This window comes from Neopsephotus bourkii, unplaced genomic scaffold, assembly GCF_033783945.1.
Source record: "Neopsephotus bourkii isolate Nb327-2 ecotype Australia unplaced genomic scaffold, CSIRO-AGI_Nbou_v1 NB_1258, whole genome shotgun sequence".
NCBI lineage: Eukaryota > Metazoa > Chordata > Aves > Psittaciformes > Psittacidae > Neopsephotus > Neopsephotus bourkii.
The window spans coordinates 199,504-216,871 of NW_026901743.1; the positions used below are offsets into that span (position 1 = coordinate 199,504).

A 17,368-nucleotide genomic window follows, 5' to 3' on the forward strand; every position below is an offset into this window, starting at 1 on the left:
AATAATTTAACTATAAAAATCTGAAAAACAGAGTGGTTTATAGATACAACATTGGCCTTTTTTGTCTGAAGGCATTAAGCGCAGACTTTTCAATCTCAAAAATATTAAAACATACTGTACATTTTATTTATACCAGATTACAAAAAATGGAAATATTCCACCTACACAGTGGCTTTTAAAAAATAACTCCTGAGGTAGCTTTTTTAAGGAATTTCCATAGTGTCATTAGGGCTCCAACACTCTGTTCTATCCTGTTTTCTTATTAAGCTATATTTATTCAGAATGAATAACATGGGAACACACAGTGAGAAAAGTTACTATAATTCTGGCAAAAATTAAGACTGACAAGCCTTTTCAGTATGCAAGCTGGCACTGAAGTTTTCATTTGGTTTTGTATTACAGCTCTAACAGCTGGTTAGCTGCATGGAATATTAATCTGCTGTGGAGAAAAGTAAAAAAAAGAAAAAAAAAAGTAATATTCCAGCTGCTACTTATTGTCACTACAATATAAAAACATTATTCAATACAGAGGCTAGAATGAATACAAGAGAGACTTAAAATCACAGGTTTTAGAACTGACATAATTATAACATTTATTAAAAATGTAACAGAAAACTACTAAGGAAAAGACTATGCGGTTACAACCCACTACGGAATGTGTCTGAGAAGCTAAACTTTGAGAAAATACAATATGGTTGCTCTTGGGTGAGTAGAATTACTGTCAGAAGGATATGCACAACAGCAAACGGATCACTCCTTTTCTCATCAATGGTCACCTCTACAGTTCAGGCTGCACAGCTAGCAGAGTTTCTGGGCCTACAAATTTTTCTATCCTACTTCACAAACAATATAATATTTTAAACAATAAAATTCAAATCAATCTGTTTATAAAATACCATCGTCTTTTTTGGTATTTGGTCATCCTCATTTTAGTCATTTGGGGACTGAAAGAATTCAAAATGAAGAAATTTGCTAAATTTGATTGGCTGAGGTGAGGTATAAGAAATTAACACTACAGAGGGCTGCATGTCAACATATCGCTTTTCCTCCCAAAGATCCAAAGTGCACCATAACTGTCTCTGATCTATATTGCTGACATTGCTTGCTATAGGGTGAAAGGCAGTAAACCAGCACAGTAACTCTGTTTCATGAGATAAAAGAAAACTTGAAGATACCAGCTGAATACTCTCAGTAACAAATGAATGGCTACTTTGGGTTCTCCTTTAAGAGTTGCCTTCATAACCTTTTAAAAACATATGGCAATAATACACTAAAATACCCACCTGTCAGACGGATTAAATCTGTGCTGCGTATTTTTGGAAGAACTATCACAAACAAAACAAATCTCTGTTCCCTCCACCCCCAATCAGACAAGATGTTAACATTACCTCTCTGGAACAGGGTATTTAGGACATAACTTGGCAGCCGCTGGGTCTGTAGTGTATTCTGATGGCTGTAGTTCATAGCTACACAGATTGGATCCTGTTGAAAGGAAAAAAGAAATAAAACATGTAGATGGGAAAAAAATCAAACATTCCTATTTTTTTGCAAATTGTATTACAACTGATACAGGTCCTGATTCTGCAGCTCTTTGTGTTACTACCACAGAGTTATGCTACAGTTCTTTCTGTAATGGGACAGTGAATCAAACTCAACACAGGCTTCACTTTAACAGAATGACACTCTCCATCTAGCTCTGGTCTTCCAACCTTTGTGTATTGAAGTAGAAAAGGCTAATTAACAAAGTAGTGTAAAAGAGAAGGGCATAAAGCACTTAGAAGTCACCCTTCTCTGCTACTCCATCACACTTTTTTCTTGATAATTTTTAGTGTATGAATATTGCACAAGACAATATTCATTACAGATGGAACATTCAAGGGGGTTGAAGTTCTTTTGGGGGGCTGGCTTTTTCTTTTATGTCTGTTTTCAAAATACAACTGCTCTACAGATTTCAGGGAGAAGAACGAAGGAACCAAACTGCTGAAATTAGGAAGCTGACTGAAAAATAATATAAGCTCTGCAGTAGATGTCCAGACCTTTTAATGAAGCTGAGTTTGTTCCATCGAACAAATTGATACAGCACAATAAAGATCAAGTTGCCTACAACAAAATTCAAACATAATTTAACTCTTCCTTAGTACCTTACACTTGCCTAATGGAAGTACATTATCTAGACAGATCTCTTTTCATTTGTCTATGATCAAGATACTGAATATCTGAGACAATGCTTCCAGCAATATAGCAACCATCAAACCAGACTGGAGCAACGGTCTCTCAGAAATTGCAGAGGGAAGAAAGGTTCCAATGGTATAAGCTGCCTATCCAAGAGTGTCTTCCCAGCTTGTTTGATAACAGACAGTCTACTCCCCAGTGCAAGGGGTCTGGATACACAGCCTTTAGTGTCTTGTTTTGTTTTCCTATGCATGAAACTAAGGGCATCTTGATAATCCCTATAAATATTTAATTATTTCCATTGTGAAAGTCTATTTTGTAGAAATGCTTTGTAGCAGTTCTACAAACTGGCTCTGGATAATACATACACACTTTTACCCAAATCAAACCAAGACTTTTGACACACAGCTTTATCGTGGCCTCTGTGTCACCAAAAGAAGTACTATGTGTAGCAACTGTAGAGTATTATTTGCAGAAATCTTGTTTACCATTGCCACACTGCTATCTCTATGAAGAGTTATCTTCTATTTACAGACTGAAAGAGAAGACACAGAGCAGCTGAGCAGGCTGTCCCATGCAAGCTATCCCATACAGTTTCTGGAACATTACTTAAATACTACTTCTATGAGTTAGTTTTCTGGGGGCAGGTCAAAACCACCAAATACTCCCTTGAAGAAAATTAAAACTTCCTGCAAAGAAGGTATCAGGTAAAACATGTTAACTCCAATTTTTATTATACTTTTTATAGAAGCCCTTATGCTTACGGAAAAACAGGGCATCCGACAAACATCAGACAAAACTACCTGCCTTACAATGTAATTGTAAATGTAGTATCTAAAAGTATTATTCTTTTTGGACTACGGGCTCTATGCCGCTGTAAAAATTTTTAATCTATTTTTTTGATATGGAAAAGTTCTGGATCAAGTGCATTTGCAAACAACTCCAACAGTGATGAAGGGGCAGCAGCAGAGTCACATGTTTATCTCTAAAACAGAAGGAAAGAGAATATTGCAGATATTTGAATTTATTTTGCTTTGAATACAGGACAAAAGCTAAGCTACAAGGATCATCAACAGTCAACTAACATGAGCCAGCTTGTGCCCAGGAGTGTAGTGACAGGACAAGGGGTAATAGGTTTAAACTTAAACAGAGGAAGTTCAGGTTAGATAGAAGGAAGAAGTTCTTCACTGTGAAGGTGGAGAGGCACTGTAACAGGTTGCCCGACGAACTGGTAAATGATCCATCCCTGGCAGTTTTCAAGGCCAGGTTGGATGGAACTTTGGGTGACATGGTTTAGTGTGAGCCATCCCTGCCCATGGCAGGAGGTTGGAACTAGAGATCTTAAGGTCCTTTCCAACCCTAACTATTCTATGATTCTAAGACAAAAAACGTAGAATTTGCTATCACTACGGAAGAAGTTTCAGGCTCTTTGCAAGAATGTGTATCTTAAGACCTTCTGTTTGGATCTTAAATCTACTCCAAGCAAAACCAAATGCCAGATCTTGATCTGCACACAAGCTATTCAAGTAGGACTTACAAACAGGGGTAACCCAACAAGCCCCTGGCTGTGGGTGAAACTAGAGACACATTTCCAGGTTCCTCTGGAACAAAATGGCGTGTTCCGTCCTGTCATGAAATGGAACATAAGATGACTCTGGCTGTTGCTATCATCTCTTGTCTTGAGAACTACTTTTGGGGCTCCTCTGGATCTTTTCCCTTCAGATGCCTACTCTACACAGTGCGCTTCTTCAGACTCCCAACCAAGCAGAAAAATACTTTCATGGGGCTTGTCAGACAAGGAACATTATTTACTCTGCATCTATACAAACTATCAGCCCAATAGCTAAAATAATGCCCATGAGATTCAACTGTCCTTTTGTCCTACGTAATTAGGTAAGATAATTTTTTTACTATTCTTATAAATATTTATTTCTTTATATTATGAAAAACCTTCCAACATCTCTAATACTGTGTAGTAGTTTTATAAGCCAAAAGAGTGCTTGAGTAATGTATCACTTTACATCACACTTAAACTGATTTCTTAGCAAAAGTGTCCCTGTGCATCAATAAATGTTTGAATTTTGTAAGGTGAGAGTGGGAAGAATGGACTGCTTTGCTAAACCTTCCACCCCATACTAGTTATTCTGGGTTAGTACAGACTGTGTTAGCATAGCCAGTCTTATTCTTGCTGTCTGAGTTCACAAGGCCTCCAAAAGCTTAAAGAATTTGAATAATCTACCTTCCTGAGATAACTGCTTTACCAAAGACACGACTATTATTTCCAAATTATTACAGCTCGTAAATGTTTCAAAACCATTATGGGTAGAATTCAGAGAATAAACTAAAAAATCATTAAAGTAATATATCCTTTGCTTCTTACATCAATGCACATATTTCTTCTGGAGAAATCATTAGGCAAATGGCATCAAACTGTCCTACACGGATTAGATTTAAGACCTCGACATATTGTAATCTTAAAGAAAATACTTCTGAAGTACACAAAGCAACAGTTGGCAGGCTAGTGGTGAGCACACAGAGTTTACAGGTCCCTCAGTGCTGTATTTGGAGCTTTCACCTCCAAAGCAGTTATCTTGGAAACACAACACAGCTTCTGTCCCATGGTCTCTTTTCTATTAATAGCGTTGCTTTAGCCATTAGAACATACAACTAGAGCAAAGTATCTCTCAAGAGATAAATTTTCCTTTCAACCTTAGCTTAGTCATAGTAAAATACTGCAACCATTTTCTTTAAAAGCCTTCTTTCTGTTTTGGCTAGGCTTGGATTAGTAAGGAGCTGAGCATACACTGTCTCTGGCATTCCTAAAACCAGCTACATATAGCACAAATTAAGTAAGATACTGTAGAAAGTCAGGACAAATGGGGTCCAAACACTTAATTCACGGACTGTTTCTAACCAATACAGCAATTAAAATTCATGTGGGCTTAGAGGACTTTCCATAGTAGTACAGCAAATAGGAAGATACACACTAACCTAAGTTGTTTAGATAAAACTACTCTTAGAGACCACAGCTCCAGTACAGCTTTCCTTCCTGTATTTGCTGTGTTGTACACAAACACACAAAAACCTTGCTACATCAGCATCACTATCAGTATCAAAGTTTACAGCTTCAAAAATGGTTAAGACTTCGTAAGTCACCCACTAAACGGACCAGCCCATAGAGGAAACCACTGACATTCATACTGTCTGAATGATAGTGGGTGGAAAGCACACCAGTGGCTTTGGATCCCTTTCTGAGCTGCTCGGTAGTGCCTACCCACCTATTGGCACTCTTGGCAGAAACTAAACCCAGGACTTTCAGATCTAGAAACATGGTCTCATATTCAAAGTCAAGGATTTAAGCAGAAAAATGCAGAACTATGAAGAGATACCTGGGATAGCTTCAGAACCAGCAGCATGTTCTGCTTAAGTTAGGCATAGCTCTAAGCAGCTTCACATACCCCTTTTCAGAGGCATGTGGCAAAGGACAGCCTGAGAGACTAGAAACCACAGTTTGCTACAGAAACTGATATGATTTTCCATTTTTGGCTTCACCATTCTGAGTCTGACTGACAGAATGTATGTACTGTACATGTATGTGACATAACTGACTTCTAGAAGACCATATGATGAAGCAGAGATTATGGTTAAAAAAAAATAATAAAAATCAGCATCTCAATTTTAAGCATTCTCTTTCCTTCTCAATCAACACCCTACTAGTCCATCAGTAACATAAATCCTCTGACACAGGAATCGAACTCCGGGTAATCACTGATGCAGAAATGCGCAGAAATGCTAGCAGGAGTGAGCCTGTTTAAATCACAGCTACTGGCCTCTGTATTTTCACAGCCCAGTAGTAATTCCTCTTGGGTTCTAGGCGTTGTAGAAGTAAGTTTCACCAATTAAAACATAGCTAACATTGTGAATGCATGACTCACAGGTGATTATATGCTTGACCAACCCACACAATACAAGCCAGAGGTACTGACTGCAGAACATTGACAGAGGTGGGGTTCACTGGCATTCAGGAAGGACAAGGCTCTCAGACTCTCACAAGGATGAAATTCTTTACATTTTTCTACCTTTCTCACTCCAGAGTGAGACTAGGGGGCACAAAATCACAAAATGGAATATATAAAAACCTTTAGAATCAGTTTTAAGTAATATTAAGTTTGATGGCTTTGTAACAGTAGCAATGGAAAATTATTGAGGTGCATGATACATAGAGAAAAAAAACAGAGTACAGCTAGAGAACATACTGAGAATTCTCACAAGATAAATCATTATAGTTGGCCTAGTTTTAAGAAAAACAGTCTAGAAGAACAGGACACAGGGATAAGGGGTATCTGGGAACTGCAGGTGTCCAGGATGGGCTACAGTTAAACCAACTGGTAAGTAGGAGGACAGGAGGATTATTATGTCTCTGGTGCTAACGAACCAGTTAAACTGGTATGAGCATCTACTGGGCGTGCTTCAAAGGCTGCCAGAAGCGATGAAGATTGTTGGAAGAAGTAAACGACCCTCAGAGACCACCACCACAATTCTGTACGCATGCGGGGAACTCTCTGGAAAATGATGTAATCCGTATGTAGCCTCATGGATATGTATGTATGCACAGGGACTATATAAGGATGGCTTGTGTAGCAATACGGGGACACACGTTAGGAGGAGCTATCCCCTGTGTCTCCCGGTGCCGCAATAAAGAATACCTGCTTGTCAGCTTTGTTGGCAAGTTTGGTCCTGGAGTTTTCTCCAAATCAAGAGCTTGCCTCAAATCTACCTGTCAAACTTTATCAGCTCAAAAAGTTTCATACAATGAGACAACTTGGTACACTACTAATAATTGCATATTATATTAACACATTATGGACTAGCAATGTGACATAGAAAAGTGGAAACTCAACACACTGGTTCATGTATCTATAGGGAATTATGCTGCAAATTCCAGAGCCAAAAACACTGAAGAGGTACGATGCCAAGCACTATTTCCACAGAATGACTTTGCAGCCAGGATTTCTCAGATTAGTATGATTGATTTGGTGTCATTGAAGAAAATAAGCGTCATTTTCTAGATATATCCACTGGTGCCTTCAGGAAGCACAGTGTGTATTTTAAAGGAAAGTAAGGATTGCATATATCTAAACTTATAACTGTTGCAGAGAGACAGACCATCACTTCTTTTAAAGAGCAAACAGCACAAGGCAGGAGAAATTACAACTTGCATTTATAAATAAAAATGAGACTGAAGTAAAAGTAAGTATTCTCCAGAGCCTGAAAGAATGTTCCAAGAAAGATCCAGCACAAAACCTCACTACTTAGATCTTTAATTGACTCCAGAATTCAAGACCACAAAGAGAACCACTGAGACAGCTACGCTGTGACAACTGACCATATGTAAAAAAGTCCTAGAGTCAGAATTCATATATATGCATGTTGAGTTGTAATTAAAAAGACCAGACTATCCTCTCTCTATCCCCCAATCTTACAAACAGTACAGAAAGCTGAAAACAAATACTAATTTACCCATAACTCCACTCATCTCTCTTCCTGTGCTAAATAAAATCAGCTATTCTGGAGTCAAATTAAAACTCCATCGTGCCCAGTAGCAGATGCTTCCCCTGTTGTATCTTTAACTCCCCACCACTACAGATCAAGGATATCCTTGAGTACTAACCTCCTACTAAACAGCCAAACACTACTATCAGTTTATCTTTCAGTATCTAAAATATCCTCATGCAAATAAGTTTCATAAATTAACCATAACCTGTGTGGAAAAGAAAAATCTAGCTTTTGAAGCCTAGTAGTTTCGTTTTTTATGTCTGGTTTCACATTACTCAGATTATGAGATCTAGGAATAGTATTTTTTTAAATTTCTCTAGGCTGTTCCTGCTTTTAATGACCTTACTCTTCCCCAGAAGAAGAATCTTGTCTTGTGATCATTCTTGTTTCCCCTCTCAGTATGTGTACACATACTGGGAATATACAATGTATGTGTGTGCATGTGTATAAGTTTAAAAACTTTAAGAAAACACTTTGCCAAGGAAGGACCACAACACTGCCTTTGTGATGCCAACAAAGTATAAGTTTACACAAAAATAAAGTCCCTATTTTTTTATCTTCACAAGTCATAAACATCATGCTTTCAGACAATGCTGTGCTTCTACTCAATCCTCTTGCTGTATCCTCAGTAGCGCCACAATCTGTTTCCCAAGCAGCAGTAAGCATTTTTAAGTAAAATGCTAAATGCATAATAATACTTGTTTCCCATACCTTCATTCTGGGGGCATTCCCTGCCATTTGACATTTTATTCCCCTGCAATCAATAACAGATTTTTTTCATGTAATTCTAAATAATTTAGAAGCTTGAGCAAGATTTATTACTTCACTGTTCCTCCCCTTTACAAATGGCTTATTAATGTGATCAATAATACAACACAATATTACTGGAGGACTCCACATGCAGCCAATTTCAGTTGTAAAAACAACTTAATTCTGACTACAGGATCCATTTCCAGCACAAGACCCTGACAGGCAATTCTGGTAACAAGGCAGAGTAGCAGTGGATGACTGTATCTCAAAATCAGTTATAGTGTACTTCTACTCCAGCTATTCAAAAATTGACGCTCAAAATTAACATACCCAGGTGCCCAAAGAACTAGCAGCACAAAATCTCATTAACTGTAAGGAAAGTCACAAGCAAAGGTGAAAGTTTTAACCAGCACACCTTCACTAAACACAAAGTACACCTGGGGAATGACAGCATAAGAAAAACAACAGAAGCTGGGAGCAACTGAGGCAACTGCTGTTTCTAAGGCGAGTACCAACAGTAACTGCAAAGACATACTCTAATTACTACACATGAAGAAGTCATTATCTTCAGGCAAAAGAAAAATCCTTTTTGTTTTCCCATGGTTCCTCCCCATAGCTCCCAGAGATGACCTGCTCTGACTTAGCCAGACTGATTTCCTTTATTGATTTCTTTCAGGTCAGACTCTGTAGCAGACTTAATGTAGCTTTACCTCTGGCTCTAAATCCACCTGGACCTCAAATAGCCTGGCCCAGCTACAGAATTCTAACAACTGAGATGCCTGTCAACATGTTGTAAAATAGAAAATTCATTTTAGGTTCCTAAATCTGTATCCAGTCATTTACACAACAGATAGGAATATTAGTTCCCACAATGACCACTCACTATAATTATCACTGAATTAAACACAGCAGAAGTTATGGCCACATATTTAGTGTTTCTTTTTAATAATGACATTTCATTATTCATTTGGCACAGTCATATACAAATTGTATCTTCCTACACCTGGGTTGGAGCAATCCCAGACACAGCTACAGGTTGGGCAGAGAAGAGATTCAGAGCAGCCCTGCAGAGAAGGACTTGGGGGTGCTGGTCGATGAGAAAATGAACATGACCCAGCAGTGTGCACTCACAGCCCAGAAAGCCAACCGTATCCTGGGCTGCATCAAAAGGAGCATGACCAGCAGGTCGAAGGAGGTGATCCTGCCCCTTTATTCTGCTCTCGTGAGACCTCACCTGGAGTACTGTGTGCAGTTCTGGTGTCCTCAACATAAAAAGGACATGGATCTGTTGGAACAAGTCCAGAGGAGGGCCACGAGAATGATCAGGGGACTGGAGCACCTCCCATATGAAGACAAGCTGAGAAAGTTGGGACTGTTCAGCCTGGAGGAGAGAAGGCTGCGTCGAGACCTCATAGCAGCCTTCCAGTATCTGAAGGGGGCCTATAGGGATGAGGGGGAGGGACTCTTCATTAGGGACTGTAGTGACAGGACAAGGGGTAATGGGTTAAAACTTAAACAGGGGAAGTTTAGATTGGATATAAGGAGGAAATTCTTTCCCATTAGGGTAGTGAGGCACTGGAATAGGTTGCCCAAGGAGGTTGTGAATGCCTCATCCCTGGCAGTGTTCAAGGCTAGGTGGGACAAGGCCTTGGGTAATATGGTTTAGAGCAAGGTGTCCCTGCCCATGGCAGGGGGGCTGGAACTTGATAATCTTAAGGTCCTTTCCAACCCTAACTATTCTATGATTCTATGATATTTCAAAATGCTTTTGCAAGTCCTTGAAAATAGCAGCACAATATGTCATGGACACTAAATTTTGAAGCATCAGTCTGATTTCTGGAAAAAAGCAGTTTTCAGTTCATGTTACTCAAATTACACATTTTTTACGTGCTAAGACCAACAAAAACACTGAATCCCAAGTACTTCCTGCTTTAGGTGTTCTGCTGCATGAGAAAATCCTGGGGAGACCAGGTACAGCCAGTTCACAATGTACGACATACTCAATTGTGTCTAATCCGTAATTCTACAAACTTAAGTATCAGCATGGCTGTGTGAGAACAGCATTAGAACATGATCTCAGCCAACACTACTCCTTTCTGTTCCTTCCTCCAGAACATTCCCTCCACCAGAACATTCCTGTATTTTGGAACTTGCACTTTTGCACAGGCTGAAGATCTGAGTGGTCAACTGCATAACTTTTTTCTTCCCTTTTTTCTTCCTTTTGTAGAAGGTTACAACTTGGTTTCCAGCTTTCTGGGTGCCCATTATTCTGAATAGGTTAAAGTGGCACACTAAAATGCGTTCTTAAAACCAGCCAGGCTTTGTGAGGGATGGACTTCTCCCTCTCTTTAGACAGAAAGGTACCACAAATGCAGGACTTGACTGTGGGAGCGCAAGAGGGGTAGGAGTGGGCGTGAAGTTACTGTCCTGAAATGTCAGCTGTGTTATTCACCAAATCAGCTCCTTTCCCCAGTTTTCAGCAGAATAGCAAGTACATCATTACTGATTCAGGAGGCCAAAATGATGCTTTGTCATGAAATGATCTTCATGCCTCAAGCAAGCATTTTCTCTGCCCTAAATGCTTATTTATAATCTTGCTCACAGAAAAATACAAGCTGTACTGCATAATAAGTAAGAGTTCTGCCATAATTGCTCTGAACCTTAGGGGCCGTCAGTTTCGACATGTTGTGTAGAGGCGATCAAGTGCCTGTCCCACTTTGGAAAATATAAATACTAAGCTAGCTGGAACATCATATCGGCTATTGATAAATTCATTAATCAATATAAGGATATTGTACTATATGTCATTATGTTACATCTTTGTTAAAGATGTTTCGATTAAAAAAAAAACAAACGCCAAAAAACCAAACCAAAACAAACACCAAAGAAACATTTGAACTTACCATACCATCTCTTGACAGAATGAGGCACAACAGATTATTTCTTTGGGATGGAAGGGCTCTTAAGCAGTAACTTACAAAAGAATTCCAAGATGCATGGACAAGTAAGGTAATTATAGATATAACGTGAGCCAGGTGAAAATGGCTGGCTCTTCAAATGCACATGCACAGAGACCAGCTCCAGCACAATTGCTATTTTCAGGCTGCAGGAAGGGTTAAGGTTTTCAGAAAGGCTCAGCAGAGCAAAATTAAGAGTTGACTGCATTCTCTACCCATGTATTTATAACACAAAGATGTTTTTCTTGTTGAGTGTTAGAAACTGCAAGCCTGGGAAAATTCAGCATTATCACAAGAAAACAAATACGTATGTCTTGCCCTCCTCCTTCTTCAGAACTTGACAGCTGATCTCTGAATTCTAGCTAGATATCACCAAAAACATTGAAATTGCAATTAAACTCCGTGCAGTCATGTTCAAAGTCCTAAGATTTCCTCATTATCCTTTTCACAGTGGAGTCTATGGTCGCTTGAAACAGACTGCCAAAGATAATCCTAGTATTAATTAACTTAAACCCATTATCATAGTTACAAAGTGGACCTCAGAAAAACGATGCTGTTTACTGAGTGCTACAGATTCGGTGCTAAAGCACAGTTCTTGCTCTAAGACTGAATCATGTTTAAACTTTTGCTATACATATGCAATATTTAAAATGATCAATACTTAAGCTGTTCATTTGCTGCAGACCATCACTTTTTTGGAACCTGCACAGCAGAAATACAGCCATGATGACAATATTTCTGTGTGATTTCAGTCTTACATACAGTTCATCTATAAAGGCAGAGTTTAATATAGTTTAGAACCTGTTCTTGATAAGCCAAACATCACATAATGAAAATTAGGAATCAAACTCATCAACAATTCTGTTCTGTTGTAACTAACACCTGGCTTTATACTTTTGAACAAACTTCTGTAAACTAAAACAACTCTGATACTAATAAAAAATATAAATATCCTTTATCTTGAAACAAAGGAAGATACAGATAGGACAGATAATCAGGGGGCATGTTTAAAGGGTGGGTATGTTGTATTTTAAAAGATGGCTATAATGAATATATTTCAGGCACAGTTAGAAAGAGACTTGACTTACAAACACAGAAACAATGTTTGTGGCAAAACAAGGCATATGGGGTACTTAAGAAACTCCACTACTAATGACATTGACTTCACACCAACAAATAACTGGTCTCATTAGTTAAGAAAAACACAGCATGCTCAGGTAAGGGGTAAAGAGACAAACTGCAGATACTGGCTAGTTTCACGGGGTGCTTGTATTTGACAACAGCACACAGACCACGTGAGGAAACTCCTGTTCTCAGATCACCCACTGCACTGTGCAGCATAGCTGTTTGTGAAGCTCCACTCATGCTGTGGTGCCACATGATAGTTCAGCTCCATGATTCAGGCTGTCAGGCACCCAGGTGTGAGGGCACAATGAAGTGGGAGAACCAAAGGCATTAACAGTATCATATGTCCACTTAACTCGCGCTGCTTTCAAACAAGAAGTACTCAACGTAACCTGTACCAGAACAGAAATCAACATTTCTTTTCCTTCTGTGTAATCAGTTTCACTGCTTTGAACTTGGGCACCCAGACTGACTCATCATTAGGTAAGTATCTTGCAATGAAATCTTACTGCAGCATTTTAAAAGAATAAGGAGGCAAGCTTAGGACAAAACACTCACTTTAATAGCTGAAACCCCTGAAATTTCCTCAAATTAAGTTATCTTTACTTTCGCTTGGAATGTCCAAATGTTGGTTAACTGTCATGCATTTTACTCCATACAGTGTTAAAATTTAAATTGAGCTAGTAATATCAGTACTATTACCACAGAGAAAAAATACTGGTTTTAAGGAGATAAGATATAATATCTTATTTGTTAGTAACATTAGTTTCCTTTATGTTTTGTTGAAAAAGTGTAAGAAAACAAAACACACTCCAGAAACTGGACTGTAGCACTAAATGAAAACAGGAATATTTTCATATACACAGCCATACTCTGTGCAGCAAGTGCCGTTCAATAGCAGCATTGCTCACTAACTCCATATACATGAGGGCATTTTAACAGCATTACTGTTAAGCAGCAACGTCAGAATATTTCAGTAGGTGTTGAAAATATACTGTATAGTCAGATATCCCATCAAATTCTTGTTACATATTGTACTCCTCTTTTAACAATGAGTTTTCAAGACTGCCCAAGGCTTGACAGAACAGAAGCATATTTATACTGTAAGACTTAAAGTTTTAGCTTAATAAAAATATCACATTATTTCTACTGATATTTCTTAATACATATTTAATTTTTAGTTCAGCTAATGCACAAGTCTTTTTTTAATCCTATGATGGTATCTCGTACATAAACAAAAACAAATACGCTTTTTGCATACCATTCGTTTCTGCAAATTTCTGAATATCAGCCAGAGTTTTTAGTTCTTTCCTTGGACAAGCAGACACACACAAAGCAAGAGACTTGATCTTCTGGTGTACTATATCAATGTTGCATGGATCCAAGAAGAACACATACCTAGAGAAGAAAAAAAACGTAAATTACTTACATTTTAATTAACAGCTACACTGAACAAAATCAATTTCCTTTAAAGTTAAAGGCTTCAGCCAAGACTAATCTTCAGTCTATCCAGAAACACAGGAAATTTGGTGTCATAATTGTGTGGGTCAAAAGAATTCACACACTCTGCATATGCACCTTAAATATATAAACATTTACATGCTTCTGGATCACAAAGAAGGGATGTTTAAGTCTATCAGATTCAAGTCCAATCACGTGGTGCTGCTCATAAAACCAACAGCACCTCCCATGGCTCTTCACAGATACAAGTCCAAACACTCACAAACAAAGCTCCACTCCAACCTTGAACTTCAAGATTTCCAACTTCACCCAGAAAGACTCAACCAACCCCGTAAGGTTATACTCACACTGCAAAAAGAACAAAGTTCATGGCTATTTTATTCTTTCATGGCTATTATATTATTACTATTCACCAGTAATTAAGAACACCTTTTTTGTTTGTATTGATTTTCCACACTACTGGACCATATGGCTGAGCAGGCTACCTTTGACACTTATTTTGAAAGAAAAATTGTTCAGATATTTTAAGTAGAACTATATAATGCTCGTGTGCAGTATTTTAGAGAGATTCTATTTGCTAAATTTTCCTGATGAGGCACTGCCATTTAAAAACCCAGTGTATGAAATAGGTACGATAGCTTCCTAGCTAACATCTTGTGGCTCTACACATTTTATCACAAATGCTAACCTTACAGTACTGTTCATTCATGGTATAAAACAGATGCAGAATGTTCTTCTGAACAAGTTTTTCAAGTTCCTACAAATATGGTGCTGCATTATGCACTGAAATATTTTTTTTCATATTATCTAGCATCATTATAGGAAAAAACACTAAACTACCACATAAAATGCCATTGCTATTCTTGCAGTCCAGATGATGGGAATTCATTCAGTAGTGAGTAAAAATCTCTTCTGTTCCCAGAATGCATTTAGGTCATGCCTGAACACTTTCAGTCTATACACTAATTGCTGTTTAACCTTCCCACACAGAAAGACTCTTCTATTACCCAGTTCCAGTATACAAGAATTATTAGTACATAGTACAGTCTTACTGTACTATGTCCATCAAACTCCATTTCATCTGTATCAAATACAATGTGGCAATAGACTACTTTCCTTCCTAAAACATTTTTTTCCTTGTCCACACCTCTATGAAAACTATTCAGTGCTATTTCTGGGTTTTTTTACTTAATACACACTATACACCTCAGGACTCCACAGAATATAAAAGTCTAAGGAAGCAAACGCAAACATGAGAATTTCTGTCCACAGACACAGCCAAAGTAACTGAATGTGAACAAGAAGCCACTAATTCCACAGTTAGCCTTTATACCCAGGAAAATACTCCTGAGCTAATACCAAGAAATAACAATACTTACGTTAAATAGACACTCCTGTTACAGCTTTTTCTTCATGTGGGCAAGTTCCTGCAGTTGCCATTCCATACCATAAGGGTACATGGAAGGAGAGCATCTGCTCCTTTGAGGGTATCTGGTCAAAGGAGCTACAAATAAGAACCTACAGAATCAAACCTGACTGACATGTAGTAAGGGAGGTTGTGATGGGAATAAAGTTGGTCGGTAGAACTAACTGGCAAGGATATGTGGAGTGTGAGAATTCTCATCTTTGAGTAAGATTATCTGGTTAAGAACCTTGCCAAACCATGCTGATAAAGAGGAGTGACACACCTCTTGAAAACATAAACCTTGACTATTTAGTGCTACTAAAAAGTAATGGGAAACAAACCCAGTCCATCACAACAATTGATGGTCTATCAAGAAACTCCAGGCAAGGACTTTGAAACTGATAAGGATGCAAACCCAACGATGAAGGGAACAAGAGGGGTCAGTGGGACTGTACCAGCTGCTGAGGGAATGTGCATGGGACAGGATTCAGGCAGAAAGAAAGGGGATGGGGCAGACAGAAAGAGGTGTAAAGGGGACAGTTGTGTGTCCGCTGATGTTGCTCTGCCCTGTCTTTTTTAGTAAAACCTTTCTTAACTCTGTGTAATTCCAGTCACTAGCCCAGGTGCACAGGTGCTGCAAGTACTGCAAGGACTAAGTGCCAGCTACTGGGGGAACCAGTGTAACAGATTTGGTGCCAGCAACTGAAGTCAGACCAGTGATTTAGGTGTCCCAGTCCTGTGGTGTCTGCTACCAAAGTGAATAGGGTCTCACTGCCAATGACTGGGGGAAGGGAGCGGTCTTGGCCACCACCCACTGGGGAGCTAGCAGTGTGTGTCCCCAAAAAACAGCTACAGAGGAAAAGGGCTGAGCACAGGTGGCTGGAGCAGGACAACAGGTCACAGCCTGTGTGGTGCTAGCTACTGGCAGGGGCTGAGCACCCACACTTTCCCCAAAGCAGCGTGTTCATGTGTAACCTACCAGCCAACTCCAAGATGCACTACTAGCTGGTGAGCAGAAGGCTCTGGGTCCAGGCAGAGGGGTCAGGTGGGCAGAGGGGCTAGGTGGGCAGAGGGGCTGTACTAGTATATCAGGATGCCTGTGGGATGAGTGTGTGTGTTTGCTAGTAACCACCAAACTGGACCAGCTGCAAGTAAGGGAGCCTGAGATTCAGGCAGGGGTGCAGAGTGAGCAGAGGGGTGGCACTGGTACTTGGAGGATCCATAAATGTAGATGTGCTTGTGAACCTGGAAACTGTCATTTGTGTGACCTTGTCTCTGCCAGCCCACAAGGAGGGGACATGGCTGGCTATGCTTGAAAGTATTGTGGGTGCTGCTGAAGGCAGTGCTTTCTCAGTTGCTGTGGTTAGCAACCAGCCGTGCCAGTGTCCTGTGTGTCTGTCCATCCACATTCCTGCCCAAGCAGAAACCCTGGCTCCCAGAATGGATCAGGCTGGGCTCCAGTGGCTGGTCAGAAGGTTTCTCCAAACGTCCCTTAACACATATTAAGTTAAAAAAACAAGTCAGGAATGTCAGCATGAATAAGCTAGAATCCACCCCATCTCTACTGCGATTCAAACTCAAGGGCCAAGGTATAATTTTATTGCCTAGAAGAACTTAATATTTTGTAAAACAAACACTGCACTTTAAAATCAAAGCTAGAAATTTAGGAATACAATGCAACTACAGTGTGATACAGAGTTTTGTCAGAAACATACTGTGTTGGCATACTCTTAAACAAATACATGTAATTCAAACACTGAATTACATGGTTCAGAGACAGGTCTGGCAAGAGTAAGGCAGCTACAAAGCAAACTCAAGCTACCAAATCCACAGCTTCAATCCATGGCCTAGGAAGACTGAAGTAATTTTTTTTTTTTTTAATTTCTAGCAGCTAAAACAAGAATCAAAATCCTAGGCACCAGTATTACATGGGAAATGTTAT

At 39.2% G+C, this 17,368-nt stretch overlaps 1 protein-coding gene across 4 annotated transcripts in view; it reads right to left on the bottom strand.

Annotated features, from left to right (window-relative positions):
* SLC44A1 (solute carrier family 44 member 1) overlaps nt 1-17,368 on the bottom strand; it is a 68,323-nt gene that overhangs the window by 25,225 nt on the left and 25,730 nt on the right. For all 4 annotated transcript variants that reach the window (XM_061364957.1, XM_061364955.1, XM_061364956.1 and 1 more), the window contains 2 exons: nt 13,822-13,958; nt 1,389-1,482 (listed from right to left, as the gene is read on the bottom strand). In XM_061364957.1, the coding sequence (XP_061220941.1) occupies nt 1,389-1,482; nt 13,822-13,958 (231 nt within the window). The remainder of the gene's footprint in view (nt 1-1,388; nt 1,483-13,821; nt 13,959-17,368) is intronic.